Below are 24,415 nucleotides of genomic sequence, written 5' to 3'. Positions count from 1 at the left end.
GCTAGGGATGATTGTAGGAGATCATGTCTCTCATAAAAATGGCAAATCTAGCTAGATCATATAAACTAATTAAGCTATTTGTTGGGCTACATTTCCATTTTTAAATGATTAAGAGATTTAAGAAATGGGTAAATTTGAATCTAGATAAATCCCCAATTTAAATATGCATATCAAAGAATGTTTCAAGTTACAAAAGGAGGAATAGAGTAGTAAAGCAATTCACCTATGCTTCTTATTTGCTACTATACCGAGTAAATATGTGTAGACTAGTATATATTACTTCAAAAATATAGCGCTATTTTTTCATAGTATTGGATAAACTTGATATTACAAATTAATGGGTGATGAACAGGTTCATTTATATGTGATTAATGATGAAACCAAAATGGCAAAACGATTACCATCATGATGCACTTATATAGTATGCACCTTTTGACTTTACCATTGTATTGTGATAGAATAATCACAATTCTCAACATTCATCATAGGATGCATTTGTTTAAGAGACTAGGATCGATTTTAAGAAAAAACCTTTAATATAATGATCAAGTTTATCAAACATCCACAGGCTATATTTAAGAAAATTATTAAGCTAATTTTTTAGGAGATTTATCATTTTCCTAATTAGTGGGAAGTATGTGTTTCTTTTCAATTTCATGTTTGTCACAAATTGATACTTCTGCTAAACACATTTTTTAAGCATGCCATATGGTCATCCATTACTGACTTCTTTTTTTAAATTGATGTCTAATCTTGGGCTAAGACTTACGAGGCCCAAGGATCACGCAACACAAACTTAGACCACGTATACATGTAAATCTCTTTCCAATTGTTCCTTTAATTCACTAGCTAGTCAACTATATCTTGTTGTTTCACCATTCCTTTCTTCTTGCCTCGTATATGGGCAAACAATGACACACAAAGCCAAAGGGGTACAAACACACAATAACACGCACACACACCCTAAATTCGATGTGGTACACATTACACGGATAATACAGGTACAAAGGCTATTCCTTTAATTTTTTTGAACGACAATTGTCGAATAGAATCTGCCCCCGCCATCCAAAGGTGAGGGTCTTGCTCAGACCAGGGTAGTCGGTATAGACAAGAGGAGAGTAGTGTAGGCAGCTTCCCCTCAGAAAGCTAAGGCTCCTAAAAATGATATCACTATCTGTCCAAACACTTGCTTCTGTTGATTGTTAACCTAAACTTTGGGTTAAGTGTGTCAAATTAGAAAGTGTTTAGTTAGTACCAAAAGTGTCAAGTTAGAAGATTATAACCGAATAGGCGGTTAGATGTGAAAAGTCGTGTCTGTACGTGAAGAGTCGTTTGTGAAAAGGTATGTCTATTAGATATGTCTGTTGGTTGTCTATATAAAGAAACAACCACCGGAGGTTACAAGTGTCGAAAAACCTATGTATGCACGTATGAACAATTCTATGTAATTACAAGCAAGTTTAATCATTAAACATAGTGTTGTTCATCAAATTAACCCTGTTAAACCCAACATCTTCAACGTATTCACGAGGACGGTATAGACAAGAGGAGAGTGTGGGCAGTTCCCCTCATAATTCTGGATACCAAACACATATATCATGTATGGTTTATACATACAAATTATTATGATTATTGCCCCTACAAACCAAAGAATGAATAAAATAAAATGGAAAATGGGGAAAGTTAGTTCTTGATAGTCTAAGAGCTTTTAGCTAGTCAACATACAAATAGTAACAGTTGATTGCGAAAAAGATTATGATTTATGTTTCAAGGGTCATGAAATCTTTTTGACAAGTTCGTTATTACATGATAACGATAATAGCAAAATATAAGAAAACTTGCTAATCGATTTAAAGTTTTAAACAAACCATGGTTGGACCGGGCCCAAACATGGAAGAGACGGTCCAAAGAGTTTCTAAGATGTAGCTATGTACTGGGCTATACAAGTTTTGTAGTATCAGCTTGATTCAGTGGGTAGCCGTGAGTCCGTGATGAAATATGAAATTCTTATTTTTTTTCTTCCATATAATAGAAATGGTTATTTACTTCATTACGTATTTGTACAAAGGTATACTTCCGCTAAACACAAACATTGATTTTTTGAATAATCATAATTTTTGAAACTATGGCTAGAGAACCCAAATTTAGACGAAGCTTGGTGTGTGTCCAGCATGAAAAAATGAACTTCCAAAACGATTTTCCCCATAGTTCGAAAAAAAACGATTTTTCCCGTTTCGAGCCCAAATCGGCCCGTTTCCCAGGGTTGGACGTGTCGAGACGTACGCGGACTGTTTGTCTCATAAAGAGACCCCGCTTCTTCGTATGGCCACGAAACTTTACGTGGGATTTCCTTAATATAAGCGGTTTCCGTGCCGGCTTAACCCGTTTTTCCGTTAAGGGAGATATCGGGCTTTATAACATGTCTTACACAACTTAGGACGATAGACATCTTGTCCAACATGGAAAAACGAACTTCCGAAACCACTTCACCTGTTTTTATTTAATCAATTAAACAAATAATAGCTATATAAGTAACATATTTGATCAAAACTATAAAAAATAAATAGAATATAATTGGCTAATTAAACTTGTATGTAAACATTTAATGTTAGAGTATTTTAAAATTTCAGCATCTTGCAAATTTAAATGAATATAGTACAGTATCCGCTCAATGTGTCGACGGCGACCGGTGGTGATGGCGGTGATAGGTAGTAGTGGATTAGTGATGGCGACGTCGAGTGATGTAGATAATTGATGTAAAGGGTTACTAAATATCTATTTTATAAGATAAGAGAATGATGTTGTAATTTAATAATTAAGGAGGTATAAATAATTTTCCGTATCCCAATTAATGTAACTTTTCAGCAAGAGGTGGTGTAATTTAGGGATGAGCGAAAAAACCGAAAAATCGAGACCGAACCGGTACTGATACCGAAAATCGGTACCGATGGGGATTCGGTTTCGGTATCGATTCTCATTTTAGGATGAAATCGGTTTCGGTACTAATTGATTCGATACTGGTTCGGTACGGGAAAACCGAATATGAATCCCGATTACTTGAAAAACATAAACCGTAGGATGTAGTGGTAGGCTTAACCTATACTATTCATTTGTTGTAGGCGATGGCGGATGTTATACTATCATGTTGTAGTGAATCAAGGCTTAAATGGTCACACAGTATGCTAATTTTGCAAAGAATTATTACTATCTCTGCAAGAAAATTGGGATGCACTGAACTTTTCAATTAGAGTATGTAATTAGCACAACACGTACACTAACAATGGAGAAGCTGGAGGTGGTATTTGACTATTTTCATATTGAAAAGTGAAACCAATAAATTTATTGGAACATTTGCATTTTTTCAAATGCCCATAATTTGATTACCAGTTATGCTCTTTGAGATGTTGCACACTCTTTTTGTAACAAATATAATTTTCTAGAATATGTTCTTATATGATTTTGTTTCTAAATTGAAGTTGATTACTAAATGGGAGGGTGCCATGGTGCAACAAGGCAATTTCGGATTTTTTGTTCAATAAAATTCAGTATTATAGGGGTATGGTACCGAAAAACCGATACCTATACTTTCGGTACGGTATCGGTTTTGGGATTGAGATGATTTTGGTATCGGTATCAATCGGTTCGGTACCAGTTCGGTACGGTACAGTACCGAATACCATCCCTACTCCCTAGTGTAATCTTAATAACATAGTATAGATAAAAATAAATAAATAAGAAATATATAAATGCTTGTGAAAAATTACAGAAAAGAGAAAAAATAAATTAGAATACAATTAGGATGATTTTAAAAAGAATTAAAATTAATCGATTGATAATAATCAATTCAATCCTACTGTCATTTTTGTGTCAATATATATACATGTCTATTTCTTGTAGCTTGAATAAAATCAAAGCTAAAAATCTGCATCGTATGCTGCCACGAATTAAATCCGCGGACCTCCAAATTAAAACCAAGGTCCACGCTCGTACTATTGATAGATATAGATATAGCACATATATGCTACATACAAAGCTTATATGTCCAAAATCATGTCGGCTTAATTGTCAATTCATCTCATTGAAAAACAGCATATATGTTGTTAGTGTTGTTGGGTTTTGATAGTTTATAAGTAAAAAAAAATATAATAATAAAAAAAACTATATGCCATTTTTTTTAATTTAAAAACAAAAAATGTTAGGATTTTTATGATTCGAACTCCAGCAGTAACATTCAGAATAGGTAGTATGCTGAAAGTTAGAGATATTTCATATTTATGTTTTGTATGTTGAAGTAGTTTTTAATTAATCTTTTCTCATAAAGTGGTAGGAGTTTTGGTAGACTCAATTCATTAATTCAATGCCTTGTCTGCTCAACGAGTCTCGAGTAATTTAATCACCTATTTTGTTAATGCAATTTCATGACGGATCTTCAATATGGATCAGAAACCGGTTGCAAGTTGACATCCCCTACGTACATTGACCCGAGTGGGTGCATTTTTGGTATTCATGATCATCTTCATACGTCTCTAAAGTGTATACATGTTTTGAAAGCTATTTGCTTCGGTTGGTGGTGATCTTTATGGAAGCACATAAACAACTAGGTGTCAACAGAGTCGAAGGAAGACATAATGTTTCATAATATTGTGTCAGTTTCTTACATTTGGATATCTAATCCTTGTCGTAATCTTAGTAAACCGTGGATATTGTGGCAGATCAGACCGAACTTTATGATGTAATGTTCTTTTCCTAAGATGTTTAATCTTAAAATTTAATAAAACTTGTTTTTCAAAAAGAAAAAGGAAAAAAAACAATAAAATTTGATCATATACAACACTTTCAATATTCTTTATGCATTTATATGTAGTGTAATGTTGTAGTTGTTCTTTTGCGTATAGCAATTAATTTGTTGTGTACATATATCACTATTTAACCTAAGTGAAAACCAAGTTAGTGTACAACTAGATTGAAAGGAACAGAAACCTTGGCTGGTCTCAAGGGTCACCATCCATCTTTATCTTATGTAGATACATGATCATTTGATTACATACATTTTACCTTCATATGTGTTTATTGCTCCCTCTCCCTTGTCTTTGTCTTTGTCTTCTTTTATCTACCAATTAATTGGTCCACATACAAGTTGACTCAAGTATTATTCAAATATGGATTTATTTTATCCTTAATTTGGAAAATATTTGTTACCGTTAGCGTCACCAATGATTATAATAACTCGAGGATGTCGATAACCTTACTATAGATATATTCCTCATTCCCATGCATTCTTTTAAAAGTTTTGGTGAAACATCTTTTTTTTTTTTTTATGAACAACAGAATTTTATAAATAATCTCCGATAAGGTACCAAAGGGAAAAAATTACATCATATAAATCGAACTAACTTGCCATAAAGGCTACAGGAAACTAAATTTCTTACAATGAGACGATAACCATAAAAAAAATAAGGAACGAACGGAAATGAAAATGTTCTCCTCCTCTTTCTTGCTCGGAAGAAAATGAAGCTTGGTTCCTATTTTTCCATAAATGCCACCACCAAATGGATAAAATACCTTTTAAGATCCGCTTATAATTAAAAGTGTAATGCAAGCTGTCGACCTAAGAAAGTAACTCAACAGGACTACAAGCAGGAATCTGAATTTGTAACCAAACCGAAAGATGAGCTCGAGTTTCACTAACAATGTTGCAGGTGTTGAAAGTGTGTTCAGCCAAGTCAAGGCCCGAGAAACAGGTGGGGCAAAATCAACGGCATGTTAGGGATTCTGCGAACTGCCAAGTTAATGCGAGAAGAAAGGCGATCGCGGAGAAGGCGCCAAATGAAGATGTTTACCTTTTTTGGAATCCAAGAATTCCAAACCGTGGAAGAATCTTCAGCGGGAAGACTAAAACTATCAAGAGCATGACGTAAGTTGGAAACTATAAACTCTTTTTCACCACGATAGTTCCAAACCCAAATGTCGCTACCTCTTGAAAGTTGAAAATCACCAATCGAAGTTAACAATTCATCAAGTTCTTGTTGCTCTCTACCTGGTCGCACTCCCCTACTCCAAGACCAAGACCAATTAGAACCGATGTGTCTACTCGCAACCGTGCACCCTAATTTGAAAAATTTTAGATTTTCCCTCTAATAATTACCCGAAATGTTAACTTTATGATAAAACTTCTACTATGATTTATAGGAACATTATTAATAGAGTTAGATTTAAAAAAAAAATAGATCCATTAATACAGATTATTGCCATTTGATATACTAAGAGCACTCACAGTTCCTTAGACTCATTCTCCAAGAACTAATCTCTGTCAGAACTACATTAGCTCCACATCAGCCCAAGGACTAACCAAGAACTAATCCCACAAAAGACCTACAATGCCAGGATTAGTCTAGGACCCACTATTGATTTATTTTTACTTTTTTAACCCAATATTGTACCATCTATTTATTTATACACTTTTAGCCCTCTAACTTATACAACTTCAATTTTTTAATAAAAACACGTTTAAAAATTTCATTAAATAAAAGACATACAATACAATAAGATAAAACATACATAATACGAACACATTAATAATAAAAAAAAACATAAACACACTTAATACTAACACATAGTCTAAAGCATACATAAGACTAACACTCAAAGTAGTCCGAGTCCACAGTCATGTCGTCGTCATTGCGTTGAATGTACCAATATTGTTCAGGAGATCGGGTTGCGGAGATGCGTACTCCTCACCGGGGTCAGTCAGGTAATCATCAGGATGACCACCACCGATAGCACCTTGCCAAAATGATGTGTGGTCTAGAGTGGTGTTTAAAGTGGTAGTAGCAGCGGGAAGCTGAAAAATAGTTTTATTGAGCCAGTCAATGTGTCGCCGAAGATAAATAATAAACTCAACTTCGACGTGTTACGAGCATGTTTTGCGGCTTCAAGTCGTTCAACTTCAGCTGTGATTGCCGCTTTGTTGGAAGTCAAGTTGTCAATGACAATGTTAACTGTAGATCTGTTTGCATCATTGCGGAGCATGTGATCCTGCATGCCCATTTTTGCATCGTGACCGGTCATGTTTGGTATGTTGTTTGTCATATATGGTTCTTTTATGAATGTGTTATTTGCTTAGAAGAGTGTGCGTTTTTTGGTAGAGAGTAAGAAGTTAAATGGTTTGTATATATATATGATAAATAAGGACCAAATCACCAAAAGTGTAAATTTTTTAAAACTGACCGTTACATTGAGAAGACCTAAAGTGTAAGTTTTTTGAATTTCAAAACTTGTGGCCGTTACATTGCATTGAAAAATAAAAAATAATAAATAATAAAGTGAACAAGTTCTCGTCCCTAGACGAACGAAAGATCGAAAACGAGTGGGAGTGCACTTGTCCCTGATACAAGAACGAGCGGGAGAACGAAGGCACTGTGAGTGCTCTAAGAGCATTCACAGTCGTAGGCACTCATCCTCCAAGGACTAGTCACTGTCAGCACCGTCCAAGGACTAATCCCCCAAAACACCCACAACCCAAGGACTAGTCTAGGACCCACCATTTATATAAATTTACACTTTCAACCCAATATTCTACCATCTATTTAATTATACACTTTTAACCCTCTAACTTAAACAACTTCAATAATTTAATAAAACACACTTAAAATTTCATTAATAAATAACATACAATACAGTAAAATAAAAACATTACTACATAATACGAACACGTTACTAATAAACACACTTAGCACTAACACAATACATAAGACTAAGCCTCGGAGTAGTCCAAGTCCACAGTACTGTTGCCGTCATTGCGATGAATATACGGATAGCATTCAAGAGAACCGACATGGTCGCCTGGTTGCGGAGATGCGTACTCCTCCCAGGGTCGGTCAGATAATCATCAGGACGACCACCACCGATAGCGCCTTGCCAGTATAATGCGTGGTCTATAGTGTGGTTTAACGTGTTAGTAGCTGTGGTAAGCTGGATATAGCTTGTGTGTGTCAGTCGATGTGCTGCCGAAGATAAACAATGTACTCAACTTCAACGGCGTTGCGAGTGTGTTCTGCAGCTTCAAGTCGTTCAATTGCGGCTGCGAGTGTCGCTTTGTTGGCAGTCAAGTTGTCAATGACATTGTTAACAGCAGATCTGTTCGCATCATTAATTCCGAAGCATGTGGTCTTGCATCCCCATTTTTGCAGCGTGAACGGTCATGTTTGATATGTTATTTGCCATGTTTAACTTTCGAATATGTGTGTTTTTTAGATAAATTGTTTATGGTTTGTGTAAATGTGTGTGGGTTATATATATATATATATATATATGATAAATAAGGACCAAAAGTGTCAAATTCGTATAAGTTACAAATCAGCCGTTTTAGGGGCCATTTGTGTAAATGTTTTTGAATTTTAAAACCTAACCGTTACTTAACAAAAGGGAAAAAAAAAAACGAAGCAACGGCTCGTTTCTGGGGGGACGGACGCGCGAGAACGAGCACCGGGACGAGCCACACCTAACCGTGTGCGCTCGTCCCTCAAGCGAGAACGAGACAGGGACGAACCAGGACGAAACCTGTGAAAGCTCTAATACTAGTACACACTACCCAGTAGTACTGATGAGCATGGTATGAATCGGTCGGGGTTAAGTTTTTATGAAACTCATATTTTTGTCATGTGTTATGGATGAGTAAAATACAAATGCATCCACGTAAGGATGGCATGCATAGTTGGTTGTGGGGTAGAAAAACTTGGAAATTGTCCCGGATTGTATATTTTATTCAAAAACTTGCATGTGTCACAATTGCAATTGGAAGGCTGATAATTTTTAAATAAGAATGCGACAATATATATAGATTCTAATTTGATCATATATAATTACCAACCTCCTCCCTAATCTTCGGCGATCTTTATTCATTATGCATTTAGAAATCCCATTTACTTATTTTCTCTCTTTAGTATAGAGTGCAAGTTGTTGGACTGCTCATGGATTACTTATTAGTATATTATTATAAGCTTAACCTAAAATGTTGTTATAAGTCTTTCTTTATGGTTTACGTACACTTGCTTGTACTTAAATTTTAACTATTTTGGTTATGAGCTCCAAAAATTCCTTGTTTATTTAAAATTAAATATTTAATAACGAGTGGTGATCTATACGCTATCACTTTTTAGCCGTACACCATTAAACATGCATTACATAATTATACCATACAACATTTTAAAGCAAATTTAGTAATGTACAGTTAAAAATTGGTGATATACAGTCATCACCCTTTAACAATATTCCGAGTGAAAAACATTTTGTAACCTTTTCCTACCAAATTAACCATGCGCGTTATAATCAATAAGATTTCGTGAATCATTCACCGACTCATGCAGTTAATTATTGTATACGAAGAATATTGTTTTTTAAAATAAATTTTCAGCTATTAGTAACAACTATTTACTGTAAATTAACCATAGCTTTAAGTTTTTTTGAACGGTGGAAACTTTTATTACTAAAGATAGACTAGCAATTAAGACCCTAATGATCCTAAAAGATAGATTACAATTACAAGAAAAAGAGGCAAAAGCCAATCTAAGTACAATAAAGCAAAACGAAACGAAAACCCCAAGGTAAGAGGGATCGGTAAAAACCCGTGTCAATTACAGTAAAAAACCAAAACACGAAAAAAAATCCACACCGACGAAACGAAAACCCCAAGGTAAGAGGGATCGGTACCTTCCCAATCAAGACCTGGAGGGGTGATACACCACCCTACAAAGACAGCCACACGAAAATCACCCTTATGGTGGGTGTTTGCTAGCAAAATGAGGTATTTCTATAGCATAAGCCAATATATCCTAAACAAAATCATCATATACATATATAGATTGTACTTGAGGTATATAACGTACGATTATTCTGACTTAATTTCAAGTTTTTAGATATATTGGTTGAACCTGTCAAGAACAAAACTACCTTTCTAGCTAGTTAACTTTGCATGTTTGCCAAGATTTTCTATTAAAGTTTGAGTCCAGAGACCATAAGTTTTAACACAGTGTACTTGCCGTTTCATTGAGGCTTTCCATTATAATGTTTTTTTCAGTGTTGTCTACTAAGTGAACTTGCATTTAACCCATGATCTCCTGACTCATTAAGAAGCCTAATGAAATATAGCTCATGGACTATATATAGATGATAATTGATATCAATGATAAGTTGGTGTAGTGGTTTGGAGTTCCCCTGATGACATATAGGTCTTACGAATCACCATTCCACCAACTTTGAGATATAAGGTAGTCCTTCTATGAGGGCTTGACTTGGGTATACCCAGATTTAAGTCTGAGGGGCAGGGTTTACCCCTATTAATCGTCGTGCTTTCGGGCAGATTAGTAGGGGGTTTTCCCCCGTAGAGTATTTGAAATAGGCATTTCTACTTCGAGAGAGTTCTCTAGCGCGGACCCGGTTAAGACAACGTATGCTAGATCTCTCCCTGTCGAATCGCGACACGAAGTTTCAAGCGAAATTCACTTTTCAAAAAAAAATGATCGTTGATTCATTGTCGCCAAGATACACACTCAGGACGATTTGGCCTAGATTTCAGTGAAGAAAAAATATAGCTAGATCCGGGCCAAATCTTTAACGACTAAAACTAGCTTCTGTCCTGCCTTTTCAGCTGAAAGCTCACACAGAAGTTTTAGTTAGATTCTTGATCATTTTAATGTACGTTGTTCAAGGATAGATATCGATCGATTCGTATATACGTGTTGAACGTATCCTAGCTAGCTGCTAGTAGTAAAGAAAAAGACAGAGAAAGCTAGCTAGCTTCATGCTGTCTTATAGATAACAATAAACAGAAATACACTTATGTTCTCAGGTTGTTTCCCAGTGCCTAGACAGAAAACAAGAAAATAAATAAACAAACAAATTAACCAATTGAGATCCTAAGAAATCTAATGTCTCACCCCACATGCACTATTGCACTCCTAATTCTTTCTTGCTGATCCCAATTCTCTTGAGCCCTGAGCACCAAAGTAGTCACTGCCTTTTCTCATTTCCCCTGACACCATAAATTAAAGACCATATATAGCTTCTTATATATATATATATATAAAGCCAAAAATACAAATACATAGCGGACTAACTAATTATTAAGTTTCTAAAATTCTAACTAAAATAATGACAATACGTACCTGACTTATTTGGTACACATTTCTTTGCAACTGATGATACTTTCTTCAACAATCCAGATTTTGCCTATATAATAAATAATTAGTTCGATATTTAAATCACATGTTAGCATATGCCCTTGGGTCACATATTAGGAAAAGCACATATATGTAATAGTACAATTCACATGAAAATATAACATATATACAGTACTTAACACATGATGATATATACTCTCTCTCAGTCCCACTTTAAATGTCTAAGTTTGATATACTGAATATTATTTTTTTCCTGACTTTGACCGTAAATAGTTTCTGTTGGTATTGTATCACGTACCCTTGATATAATTTGTATGAATCGATTGAGTTTTATATATACTTTTTATTGATATAATTTTTCATTTTTAACTACTATAGAATTACTTAGAAGTGTTTGAGATCAAATAACGTACGTACGTACCTTGGAGATGTAAGTGGAACTAGCGGTATCATCAACATCGTTACTTGTTTTCTTTTCGTTTAATCGTCCTTTGCTCCTCTCCTTATTCGTTTTGCTTTGAGAAGCATAATCAAACACATATATATTTTCTTGATCATCTTCATCAAACTTTTGTCTTGGCCCTGAAGATGCATCAGAAACCATCGATAAATCATCCTCGTCCTCCTCATCCTGCTCCATACTCACATATGGCCATTTTCCATCACCATGACCACTTCCTTTCTCACATTTCTCATCATATCCCGAATTTACGGATTGGTCCAAGTACATGGTCCAACCCGATTCACATCCACTAGTACATTCAGAAGTTGACATGTTCATACTCAATCTTCTAGCTCAATTAATGAAACTAGATATTAAATTTCAATATATAATTTTTTGTATATATATGTTTTTGAGGGTTGATTTGCTAGTATATAGGAGACACAAACTATAAGCTTAAATGTAAAAAGTGAACGTGGCTTCTGTATTATGGCATATATGAAAGATATAATATATGTGTATGTGTGTATGATATAAAAATATGTTTATGTATAGTACAAGAGAAAAAATAAAATGGAAAAATAAGAAGAGTCAAATCCCAGAGTATTTTTGTCTTTAGCTCTATATATATGATTTGGCAGTATTATTTTATAATCAAACGAAAAGTGCCAGTTGGCCATTTCTGATCTTTTAGATAGAATTATTGGAGGGATGAGACAATATAGTGATGGATGGCCTGGTGTGGTATATAACAAGGGACGTCCGTCAGAAATTGATCCACGTTAATGTAAAGGCCAGCTCGATGCCAACCCTGACCCCCCTTTTGGTCTATGGCTAAAACCTGCTTATCTAGTTGCCACGCCAAACATATATTAGATATATAACCATTGCCAATTTTGATATATGATATCACGAATTATGAAACACAATTATATATAACCAATGATCCTCAGTGATGGTGGTTGAGATGAGGTACCCAATGACTTTAATAATGGGAAGGCCATGAGTTCAAGTCTCATATATGATTAAAAAAAATTAGCGTTTCATATTAGGCCGAGGATTTTTACTTGTGATGCATGGGTTTTCTTTTGTTGGTGGTCTTGAACCTGCACTCGGGTAATGGAGATAATCGAGTGAGTCACTAGCCTGTCCGGTTAAAAGAAAAATAGATATATTTTACTAACCTATGTTTAGGTGGACCTGATATTTGGAACAAAATTAACACAATCTCACTATGTTTGTTCACGTGCATATATATATGATCTTTGAAACTTACGACATTTGTTTCTAACCAGGATAAGCACTATTCATTAATTAGTAATTACTCTATGATTTTGTCCTGGTTTACTTCTCTTTGAAAAACATGCACCATAAAATTTTTGGATTATTAACATATGTTTAAGATAAAGATATGAATCATATGATTAGTATGACATATCAGAAGGATAGTTATATGACTGATAGTGACACGGAATATAATATGAATCAATCATTTAAGGGATTATATTTTGGTTAAATTTAAGAAGCCATATTGTGATATAGTTACCACCTGTAAGTTTTAGCACTAAAAACTTTCTCTCGTCGCAGACTTGGAGTGGTCATATAACTCACAAACATAATCATAAAGTAACAAAACTAAACAGGGAACTCTTGGTATATAAAAATTTTACAAATCACTAATTAGCATTGCAAGGAGCTACACTAATTGTTAACATTCAAATAACAATGAAAATTTTTAGTCTCTTTACAAATAATTTAACATGTAATCTATTTACATATAAATCAATAAAAGGGGCCATAGATTAAGCATCACAGATTTTATTGAATATGACAGATGCATAGTTGGCAATAGTTGCTTCTGGCGACTGACGGAGTCGTCCAATAACTGGGTAGAGATCTGATGAGCGAAGGAAGTGTCTACAAGGTGCGTGTGCACACATCTTAGCTAATGAGAAAAGAGCTATCTTTATAGGTGACTCATTAATCGCATCTTTCCTGCTTGGGTTCAGGGCAACAACAGAGTAATCTGCCACCAACTTTAACAAAGCCTACAATAACCATTTAAATAGTCAACAACTTGGAGGGATTGCTACTACATTGAACTATAATTTGAGAAGGGCAAGAATGGAAGATGCTCCAAAAGAGGAAATAAATGGGTTTTTTTTTCAATGAAGAAATAACGTTAATTTTGTGATTAATAAAAAAAGGCGTAACAGATTAATCTGAAGCAATTACGGGGTTAGTAATCAATTTGAAACATATAAGGGATAACACATTGTTCGGGTGTGGTTGTTTATGGTGGTGGTTTACGATGGTACCCCTTTATTTGTTTCAAATCGATTAATGACCCCTTTTATTGTTTCAAAATTAAGGTTACCCATTATTGCAAAAAAGATCAATAATCACCACTTTTTATGCAATTTGCCCAACTGACAAAGTACTATTATTAATCTCGGTAAAAGATGGAATGTAAATGCAAGGTACCTGCATTGCTCCCTTAGAGACAATGTCTTCACATAGTTTATTGGAATTGCGAACAAGGTTGCTAAGAGCACCAGATGCATTCGACTTTGTTTTGTCTTCCTCTGCCGAAAGCAGTAAATTTGCAAGTTGGGGTATGCATCTCCTCAGCTCTTCATAAAAGAAGTCATTATGGTATGCTGCATTACCAATCTGGAAAACAAGTCAAGTCAGGCAAGTACTCCTGCAGCATATGTATAGATATTGTTGCATCAGAAGTCAGAACTAATTACAAATATAATGGCATCTTACTGCAAAACAAGCAAACTTGCGAGTACGTTTGTCCCCATCAGAGCAGCGATCGACCAACAAACTAATTATTCTGTGCTTTGCCTGTAAGAAACGAAATAGTTGAGTCGGAATTACGAATACTAACTCTATTATCATCTCGGAATTTTCTGTTAGGTAACAAATTTTTTGTAGGCAGACAATTGTTGATACTAACCAACAAACTATAAAAGTAAGAGCTGTGCCGACACATATTTCCGATAGCACTGCATGCCTTGGCCCGCACATTGGGATCTTCGTGTGTTAGAAAGCCTTTCAACGGTTCTAAGATATTTGCACCATGTATGTGCTGATAAAAATCCTGCATCAAAATTTTAATAATTAGTAAGATCGTTTTTTAAAAAAGGATGTTTCAGATAAACAGTAACAAGAACTGACCTTGTCCATTCGAGCTATATCTGAAACTATCGACAGAATGTCCAGTACGACTTCTGTGGGTGAAGAACCATCAAGTAACCTTCGAACTAGATTTGGATCCAAAAGACCTCTGCCAAGTAGTTGAACAACTAGTGCTCGATGACTAGTCATTTTGGCAAGAAAGGCAACAGGTCTTGCAGCATCCTTTAACTCCACAAGTTCCAGGCACTTAATTAGTTGGCCAGGAATTCCTACCTGTAGATTGAAAAATAGATTAGCGAAGCACACCAAGTAGACTCGTTTGTAAAACATGCAAACCTGATATGGTTTATCCCCTGAAATGTGGTCCCCTTGGGTAACAGGTAAAAATTGGCCGGTCCAATACTTTAATAGATGTTTATGGATATGGATTGAAGGAACGAGAACTTCCCCCGAATCGACAAAAAGATTCCGAGCACGTCTGGTCGTCAAAACAGCACAAGCAGATTTGCATGAAACACTTTATTTAATCCTTTTTTTTTTTACTTTTTATGTAGATCAGTGTCATATAAGAGCACACTAAATATATTTACAAAACATGTTTTATTTAAATCAAAAATAATCAAATACTTTCAGTGAATTTATCTGGAAAGGTTATGCATTATTAAAATAATACTTTGGTTAAATATGACCCACTGATTATTTCTTTTTAGATACTTCTTTGCATTTTACCCCTTTGGCCCATTAAGGGTAAAACAAACCCAAATCAACCCATTCCTAGGTAAATTGGGTTGACTTTACCACTCTACAAAAAAAAAGGCTATACTGCATTACTGTGAAACATATATGATGCTTATTTAAAAATGTGGGCATAACATGATAAGTTTCAGAAACAAAAAAGTGAATATAGAATTATATACCTCTAGAAGGATTTGAATATACTTTCCCATGCTTGCTTCTATTGCTCTTACCATATCCTTGTCATCAGCACAAACCTTAGCACCAGGAGATCCCATATTCAAAAGAAAACCACTATTCACTGAAGCGGCAGCAGCAGCAGCTGGAGTACTTGGTATAGTTTGCACGGCCACTAATGGAAATGCCAAGAGGTTAATTACAGCATTAATTGTATCCCTGGCCCCATTTTTCCCTCCACCAGGTCCACCCCAGCACCTTATAAGCTTAAGATGTACATCAGATATCAAATCAGACACAAGTTTTACATGTTCCCTTTTAAGCAACACCTGTCGAAAAGTTGCACTGCCACCTGGAAGGCACTGGCATAATGAGGAAATTGTCCATACAACACCAACAGATGATAATCCAATCTCATCTGAATGTTTGTTTCCCAATAAATCAAGAAGAGTTTGAGGAATGCCACTTGCACACAACTGTTGAATGGCTAAGGGGCCACCCCACTTTAATCTGGAATCTAACAACCCAACACAACCATCCCTAAACCCGTGCCAGTATGAGAGCTTGCTTTTACTTATTTTATCTCCCCCATCATCTGTTAAGATCCTGAGATAATCACAAAGTGTGGCACTACGCGGAATTAAAGGCACAGCAATTTCAGCAATTGATGTTTCAACAGAAGCGTTACTTTCAAGGGCCAAAATGGATGCAAGTGCCAGCATGGCAGACATAGAATGAGGTTGAAAGGAGTTCTGAATTCTATCACATAAAGAATAATGGTGGGCAAGGTCAGAGAGACGAGACCGCTGCTTTTTAGGTGAGGATGTCAGCATAAATAGCGCAGAATTCCTTCCACCTGACTTTAAAGATTGTGCAATTGAAGCAATTAGAAGACACGATTGACAAATTAGGGCACATGGATTGGATAACTTGCTTTTCAGATTATTTGTGTCTCCTGTTTGGGCATCTTTGTCAGCGCAAAGAGATAATATTGAAAAAATCTCTGAAATGATTGTATTATCACCACCTCCACTAACAACTGTAGTAGCAGGTAAAGAACTGGGGAGACCACATAAAACTCCTGTAACTGAGCTATTATGCAGACAACACCTTAATATAATCTGAAATGAGACATAAATATATAACCATCACAAACTATACCGTTGTCAATGAAAGATTAGTACTCCATAGTCTTAATAAAAACAAAAACAATAATCACCTGAATACCAGAAGACCATGCAACCTCTAAACGTTGGCGAAGACAATAGTAAAAGGCAACCTGTACAGCTTTGGATCTGAGGAACGCTCGTGTAACTGCATCAACAATTCTTTCTGAATCTGTACCTATTAACGATCCATAGTTATCTCCTTTAATGTTGAGCCGATCCAAGGAGTGGGAATACATTGAGCTAAGTGGAAAAACATGTGTGTTTTCTTTTGTAGATAGTATTTCAAATGCATCCATCAATGACCAAATAGCCCTAGACGCTTCGCAGGCAACACGTAACAAATTTGACGAGCCAGACATGAGACTTGTGCCACAAGTCACCAAGCACGAAAGCAAAGTGTCTGCTACACCCGATGCTTTTGCATGATCCAGTATCTCTTTAAAACCATTTACTACCACCTCGGCTCGTTTGGTGGCAAGAGATGCTTTCAGACCCTGTGCTACTCGAGATATGATAATTGTAATGCAGGCACTGGATTCATATAGAACTCTTCCAGATGCATCTTCCGTGCAACTAAAGACCTGCAAACACCAAAGTTTAAGAAATAGAAACAGGGCTACAAGGTTATGCATTAATTATATAATTTGGTTGAAAGTATAACCTCTTTAAAGAGCTCCACTATGGCAACCCAGTGCCTTATATAGGAATCTCCAAACCCACCTCCACAGGTGTCCAGTAACTTCTTTATAACAGAGAAACACTGCAACATAATATGTAAATGACAAGCACAGTCTAACCAAGAACTTAAAGGCATAACAAATGAAGATAGAAATATAAAGAAAACAAAACAGAATTTAATAACTTAGAATAAAAGAATTTTCTGAATATTAGATGTTTTTTAAGATTATGGTACTTAACATAATAGTTCGCGAGAGAACATGCAACTTTTTTGTAATTATGACTCATTTACCTAAAAAAGAGTCTATTTGGGATATAATCACAGCAAAAACTTCAGTCAATACGGGATAAGAAAAAAATTCAAAAGTTGCACGAAATCTGCTTATGATACCTAAGTATTTGGGGATGTATGTAACTTGTACACTTTTCGTATTGTGTGAAAACAACTTTCTTCCAGTTCCTTGTATGTAATTAACTTGCAAAAATGAACACATCATGTAAGAAATCGGCCGGATACTAACTTGGCACCATTTGGCATCCGAGACGTGGCACAATGAGTGACCTCCATATCAGTATTTAACCCATTACTTACACGATTCGTTCAATTTTGCAAATTAATTACATACAATGAACCGAATGAAAGTTGTTTTCACACAATAGTAAAAGTGTACAAGTTACATACATCCCCAAATACTTAACCCATGATACATACAACCTACTAAATGATGCTATAGAAAGATGTATTCATAATGGTTGCGGTGATTTATTTTTAAAATATGATTAAATGAACAATAAAGTTTGTCCAGATCAACCTGGAACTACCCAGTCTTAATTCAGCCGCAATCAACTGTTTGCCCAATGACCACTACCCAACCTGCTCATCTTGACAACTCTAACTGTGAGTAAGTGCAACTAAAAGCAGATTTGGCAGACTACTTGATAACTCTGGGTGTGTCAATGAATGCATTTCATTTAACAAGACAAAATGCTGAAAAGAACACTAATTGTAGCTATGCCATGCTCAACAAAAAAAAAGTTACATACCTTAACTAGCAAGTCATTATACTCTGACTTTTTCATGCGAAGAATGTTGGCAGTAAACCCTATAAGTTCCCAAAATACTTCATCAAGCACCCCTGAAGAAGTAATTGCACCAGCAGAAACTAAGTTGGAAAGAATTCTCAAGGACTGGTTTGAAGTGAGAACATCTTGATCTCTGTGAATAAAAAACGCCATAAGATAACAAAACATCTGAGAATACAAAACCAAGACACCCAAGGTACACGAGTAATTTAGATCTATTTCACACTTATTATCAAGAAATTGTTAAATACATGTTTTTACCTGCACAGCCGATTTTTGAGAGGCAGCAAGATAACTGATAATGATTCATTATCTTGTCCAATCAACTTGGCACCCTTAACAGTGCGAGAGTTATTTTCTAATTTGTCCAGTATCTGGCAACCTGCTGAGAGAACATAGCCTATCAACCATCCTGACTTCAACAGTTATACGAACATATCTACAATAACTGTTGTTGATTATGCATATACAACACAGAGATTTCTCTATGTTAAACAAGTTTGGGCCATTCAAAAACAAACAGAAAGAAAGTCTTGAACAAAGGAACTTTACAGTGCCTTTATACTGAAAGGTTTTGTGGAGAGGAATAATTACCAAAGATTCAAATATCTCATATGTTACTGAAGGCTGTACACAATTATATTAGTTCCTCTTAGATATACAAAAGCACACAATGACACAAAAATGTTCTTTTTCATATATGAGTCACAGCAAATATTGCAATACAAGCTAGATAAATATAGTTCATGTACTCATGACTAAGTCTTAGGTGGACAATGTAAGTGCACCCAAAGAAAAGAGCAAATGTACTTTTATGCTAAAACACACACACCAATCACAGGCAACAGAGAAGGCTGTCTGCAAATATACGATAATCAAAGTATCTTTTACCCTGAAGCATATACTTCTCTTATATATTGATAACTTGGAGAACTTGACATTAGACATAATCAACAAGCAACGGAATTGAAATACATATAAAAAAAATTGCATGATAATGAGGCACAATTTGTGTTATAAACTTGTGATTCATATGAATTATTGAGATCTACCTGAATGTACATTGTCATTTTCAGTGATCCTTTCAGACTCCTTTTGGGGTGAACATTCAATATTCGGCTGTTGACCCAAAGCTTTGCTGTTTTCATTCACAGTTGTGGGAGACCTGCTAATACCTGCAGTAACGTCACTTTAGCTAGTTATGCTCAGTCAAGGTCAGTTAGGTAATTTGGTAAACTGCCATCAGGCCTACCTTCAGGATTTGCAGAGGGCAAACCAGTTGTCTGTACATGTTGCTCCCCTTTCCAAGCAGCATCACATCCTCTAGAAGCCGCAGTGTTGGCACGCAGCTCCTATCAACATAACAATCATATTTAAATGTCTTCTTTACATGAAAGATTTTAAAACTAGAGGCTGTAATAAGTAACGGAAGATGATTACCCTGGCCTCAACATCTTCCAAGGTTTCTAAAACAAATGGATGATCCAGAAGTTTGGGCCATGTCAGCCTATTATGAGGATCCTGCTCTCCCAATTTTGACAAACGATTACCAGTTAATCTTAACTAGACTAACATGCCATATGCGTACATTTATAAAACTGTTACAAATGTGATAGATATACCTTGTTAAGCAAACCCCTAAGAAAGCTTCGGAAATTAGAACTCATGTTGTCTGGATATTTTACTGGATCCTAAAAGTAGCATAAGAATGATTTCATACATCACTTAATCATGTTTCACAAATAAACTCAAAGACAACATACCTTGATTATATGCCGAATAAGTGCATATACTGAATTAGTGTAAAATGGAGGTTGACCAACAAACAATTCATACCTGAATCAATTTCATACGAATGCAAAGTTATATATTCTAAATTCAGTTCGATGATCAAAATTTACAGATGGCACATTAAAGAAAAAAACTTAGTCACCAAAACACATCTAATTTAATCTATTGATTTACTAGGCTTTTTAGTTCCACAAGAAAGAGATCAAAACTCATTACTAGGCTTGGTAGTTCCACAAGAAACTAAGTGAAATTTGATTTTCATACTAGTTAAGGTTTTGAGATGAATGTATCCATCCGGTAGCTCAAAAGTATAATGAAATAACATTATGCTAGGTACTTAACATTCATCAAGAAAAAAAAACCATGCAAATTACCGCTGCAAAGAGTACTTATCAGGGTTGAAGAAACTAAACAAAAATTATTGGTTTGGGGAGGTTCCAGTAAATACCTTCTTTTATAAGTAAAATTTTATTTAAAAAAAGGCTTATTTCAAACAGTATTAACTTACAAAATGACCCCAGTGGACCACAGATCAGCAGTATGGTTGTAGGGTTGTTCCCGTACCAATTCTGGAGCCATGTAAAGAGGAGTACCTGAAACAGATGAATGCATGAAAGATCAGAGCAAACTTACAGAGCTGAGAAGAGTCGGGTAGTGTAGATCCTACAAAGATGATAATAAGAATAAATATACCTTTTATAGACCGTAAAACAACTGTATTTGTTGACATTGCCCTTGCGAACCCGAAGTCACATAGCTGTTTCATAAAGATATAAGAAATGATTGTGGCTAGTTAGTCAAACAATGAATTATATACATGTTCAAGTTAACAGCTTTCTTTGTCAGCTCATAAAAGGATCCAACACAATTCCTAAAATTTCCTTCCAAAAAAAATGTGCGATGAGAATCAAGTTAGTAAAAGTAAAACTAGAAACACGATAAGTCATTAACAATAACATGTAATTCGATAGAGTACTCAGTACTTTATCAATAGGTTATTAAATTTATAAAATGCAATGCATGACCAAGTGGGAAACTTATGAACCGAATGTTCAGTTTTGTCCAGATAAATTGGCATGTCTGACGCATGGAACTCCACTAATTCAGTCAATGCAATTGCAACTAATGTGAAGAAACTTTTAGCATATATCTTGCATAGTTAGTCTCTTAATGAGTTCCAGGGTCAGTGTGTAAGTGATAAGAATACCGCGATGATAAAAAATCTTACTTACACTTAGAAAATATCTTGGTACAATCTGTACAGATATTAAGCCGTATAATTTTGTTTTATTTACCAAAGCCATTGTTGAGTTTATAACTAACCTTGACGACACCACCAGCACAAATCAAGATGTTCTGTGGCTTCATGTCACGGTGAATAATGCGGTTGGAATGTAAGTAGTGCAATGCTCTGACCTGAAAATATTCAGAAGACATAAAAACACTAACATATGTTAATACCATACATTTATTATGAAGAAACATTGGCAACATATAAACTCTTTAGGTAAACTAAATGCATACGAATCAAGGTTTAAAGTATCAACAGTGTAAATTCTTTTGGGGAAACCTCTGTTTATAATGTAGTTTGCATCTATATATATTATTTCATAAATTGAAACAATCAAGCCTTAAATCCAATAGTGTACTTTATAGCCATAAGCATACATTTAGGTTGTATTTCAGTTACTTTCATATTTTCAAAACATGGTGAAATTTGAATAGATGAATAGCTAACTAAGTTAGTAAATGTACCAACTGCTTTGCAATTTTCTGGACTTCCTCTTCAGGAAGACATTTATCATCCTCAAGAATCTCAAACAATTCACCCTAGATGAAAATGCATTCAATCAATACGAGATATAATCATACAATCAACCATAACATTAATTAGATACAACACTTAGTGATGCTTATACAAGATACCAATCAGTCATACAGAATTACTCACTTGGGCAAACTCGGTGACAACACAAAACTCCTGCGGGCTTTCAAAGGAGTCCAGCATCTGAATAATATTCTCATGCTTCAACTTTCTCAAGATCTGCGAAAAGTAGACATCATCAAACAGCAACAAATGTAGCCCACGAATGTAACTTAATGTTAAATTGTAATGGCAATATCTCAACATACAAGCTACGCCTAACCACAAATACTATACAAACACAATATATATATATATATATATAAACATGAATACCTCAATTTCTTGTCTAAGATTTTGAATGTCCTTTTCACTTTTACCATGCTTTAGTATAAACTTCATGGCAACGGTCTATAACAAACAGACGGATACATAAATAAAACAAGACATAATCAATACATTTTATCATATGAATAATACAAAAAAAGAATATAAATAGTAACTATCGGGTTACTTATACCTGTCCGGTGAACTTTCTTCTTCCCTTGTATACTTTACCAAAAGATCCTTCTCCGACAAGCTCTATCACATGATAATTCTCCACTCCCATTGCTGGTACTTTAATTTATACTGTTAGCAGTGATTATCTAATCCATTAGGCATTAACTAATCACTCGTTTTATCTCATAAACACCAGTTCATAATACCTTTGCTTAGCATATTGGAGAAACATATCATGATATCAAAACATATTAGTAGCATAAAAGATTCAAAATTTTAAACTAATAAAAACGTTAACAGTGAAATTCAAAATGCAAAACAACTTTAGGTTTCAAATCCAAGACCCATGCCGATTTAACCATATATAATGTCACATAATTTACCTCTCTCAACTTGACTGTGGGACTGATCATTTGGGAACCATTACCAATAATGGGTCTGTTACACTCCTAGATTTATGTTCCATTATAAAGTAACGGGGGTTTTGTGATTGCGTACTTATCTGCTTATTGCTTGTTTTTTCAAGCAGATAAGCGCAACAACCACATTTTCAGAAACTGTTTATCAGCTTATTTTATGAAAAATAATCACTTTTTTTAAAAGCAGGTGTACTTCTACTTATTTTTTCCAGCACAAAAGCACTAATAAATAAGCAATCCCAAACACCCCATAAATTTCATCAAAATTACACTTTCCGAGTTTCTTAGTATTATCGATTGGTCCGGGGAGTACGGCTACGTCTAACGGCCTTTATTGTCGGTTCGACACTTTATTTCTAACATTTCAAAATAGCACAAATCCAGTTTAGGGTTTCAATTGATAGTAGATACGTCAAGCATAAACAAATTAACCTAAAGATCAACCTACAGTGGGAGAAAATGAGTAATTATCAGAAAAAGATATGTAATTTGGGAATTAGGGTTTCAAAATAGTTGAATCTAATTGGATAGAAATGAATATAAAGAAAATAAACATAATTGAAGATGAAAACGTACCGAATCTGAGCAAGTTGGAGTGAAAGCTGGAAATGAAGGTTGATTTTGTTTAGATAGAGAGCGAATTAGAGATACACAGATATGTAGATATAGATAGATACAGCTCGTCAATGCATATATGTATATGTGTGAGAGAGAGAGAGAGTGATTGATTGATGGAATTTGAAATTATTCCTTTTCCCGCTCGTTAAAACACTCGGTGGAAAAATTAGAATGTCTACTATCTTTTTTTTTTAAATTTCATATATGTCACATAATATCATATTTATATAATTAAATTTTAAAATATGTAATTTTTAATTTATCAATATATTAAACATGTTATTATTAGATAACAAAATATCATATATATATATCAGTATCAAATGCGACATTGTTAAATAATAAAATATCATATATCAGTGGTAAATTTATAATTTTATTCTAAACCTGGATTTTCTCTTAATTTTATAATCCAAAATTCATGTTTATTTAAAATTGTGCAAATTTAATTCAATATTAAGTTATCAACATTGACTAATTTAATTGATATACTTAAATTAGTTATTCAATTCAATTCATGGTATAATCAGGAAAACGATATTTGTACCACAACTTTTTATTAATTCACTACAATGTATTAGTTTTAAAGCATATAGTACAAGTCAGTAATACTT

The 24,415-nt window shown here is 34.7% G+C and overlaps 2 protein-coding genes across 3 annotated transcripts; both read right to left on the bottom strand.

Moving 5' to 3' along the window:
• Positions 1 to 10,765: 10,765 nt before the first annotated feature.
• Positions 10,766 to 12,148, bottom strand: LOC122579617 (protein SOB FIVE-LIKE 5-like). 2 transcript variants are annotated; one of them, XM_043751822.1, is made up of 4 exons: positions 11,599 to 12,148; positions 11,163 to 11,226; positions 10,935 to 11,029; positions 10,766 to 10,861 (listed from the first exon to the last, which is right to left on the bottom strand). In XM_043751822.1, exons 1-3 carry the CDS (start codon positions 11,956 to 11,958, stop codon positions 10,956 to 10,958), a joined length of 498 nt encoding a protein of 165 aa, XP_043607757.1. In that variant the 5' UTR covers positions 11,959 to 12,148; the 3' UTR covers positions 10,766 to 10,861; positions 10,935 to 10,955. The 2 variants fall into 2 exon arrangements, with proteins under 2 accessions (XP_043607757.1, XP_043607756.1); XM_043751821.1 differs by having other exon boundaries at positions 10,766 to 11,029; positions 11,599 to 12,147.
• A 1,087-nt stretch (positions 12,149 to 13,235) lies between these two features.
• LOC122579115 (serine/threonine-protein kinase TIO) lies at positions 13,236 to 23,828 on the bottom strand. The gene is made up of 23 exons (XM_043751222.1): positions 23,760 to 23,828; positions 22,784 to 22,875; positions 22,600 to 22,674; positions 22,351 to 22,443; positions 22,155 to 22,229; positions 21,723 to 21,815; positions 21,093 to 21,156; positions 20,908 to 20,992; positions 20,372 to 20,444; positions 20,231 to 20,299; positions 20,049 to 20,129; positions 19,861 to 19,960; positions 19,661 to 19,783; positions 18,870 to 18,990; positions 18,570 to 18,741; positions 17,509 to 17,607; positions 16,898 to 17,428; positions 15,684 to 16,799; positions 14,806 to 15,039; positions 14,585 to 14,728; positions 14,392 to 14,472; positions 14,104 to 14,292; positions 13,236 to 13,667 (listed from the first exon to the last, which is right to left on the bottom strand). The coding sequence occupies exons 2-23, from the start codon at positions 22,871 to 22,873 to the stop codon at positions 13,422 to 13,424; spliced, it is 3,954 nt and encodes a 1,317-aa protein (XP_043607157.1). The 5' UTR covers positions 22,874 to 22,875; positions 23,760 to 23,828; the 3' UTR covers positions 13,236 to 13,421.
• Positions 23,829 to 24,415: the final 587 nt, after the last annotated feature.

Source organism: Erigeron canadensis, chromosome 8, assembly GCF_010389155.1.
Source record: "Erigeron canadensis isolate Cc75 chromosome 8, C_canadensis_v1, whole genome shotgun sequence".
In the NCBI taxonomy this organism is placed as follows: domain Eukaryota; kingdom Viridiplantae; phylum Streptophyta; class Magnoliopsida; order Asterales; family Asteraceae; genus Erigeron; species Erigeron canadensis.
The sequence above is the reverse complement of the archived record's forward strand: the minus strand, read 5'-3'. Positions and strand labels throughout refer to the sequence as shown.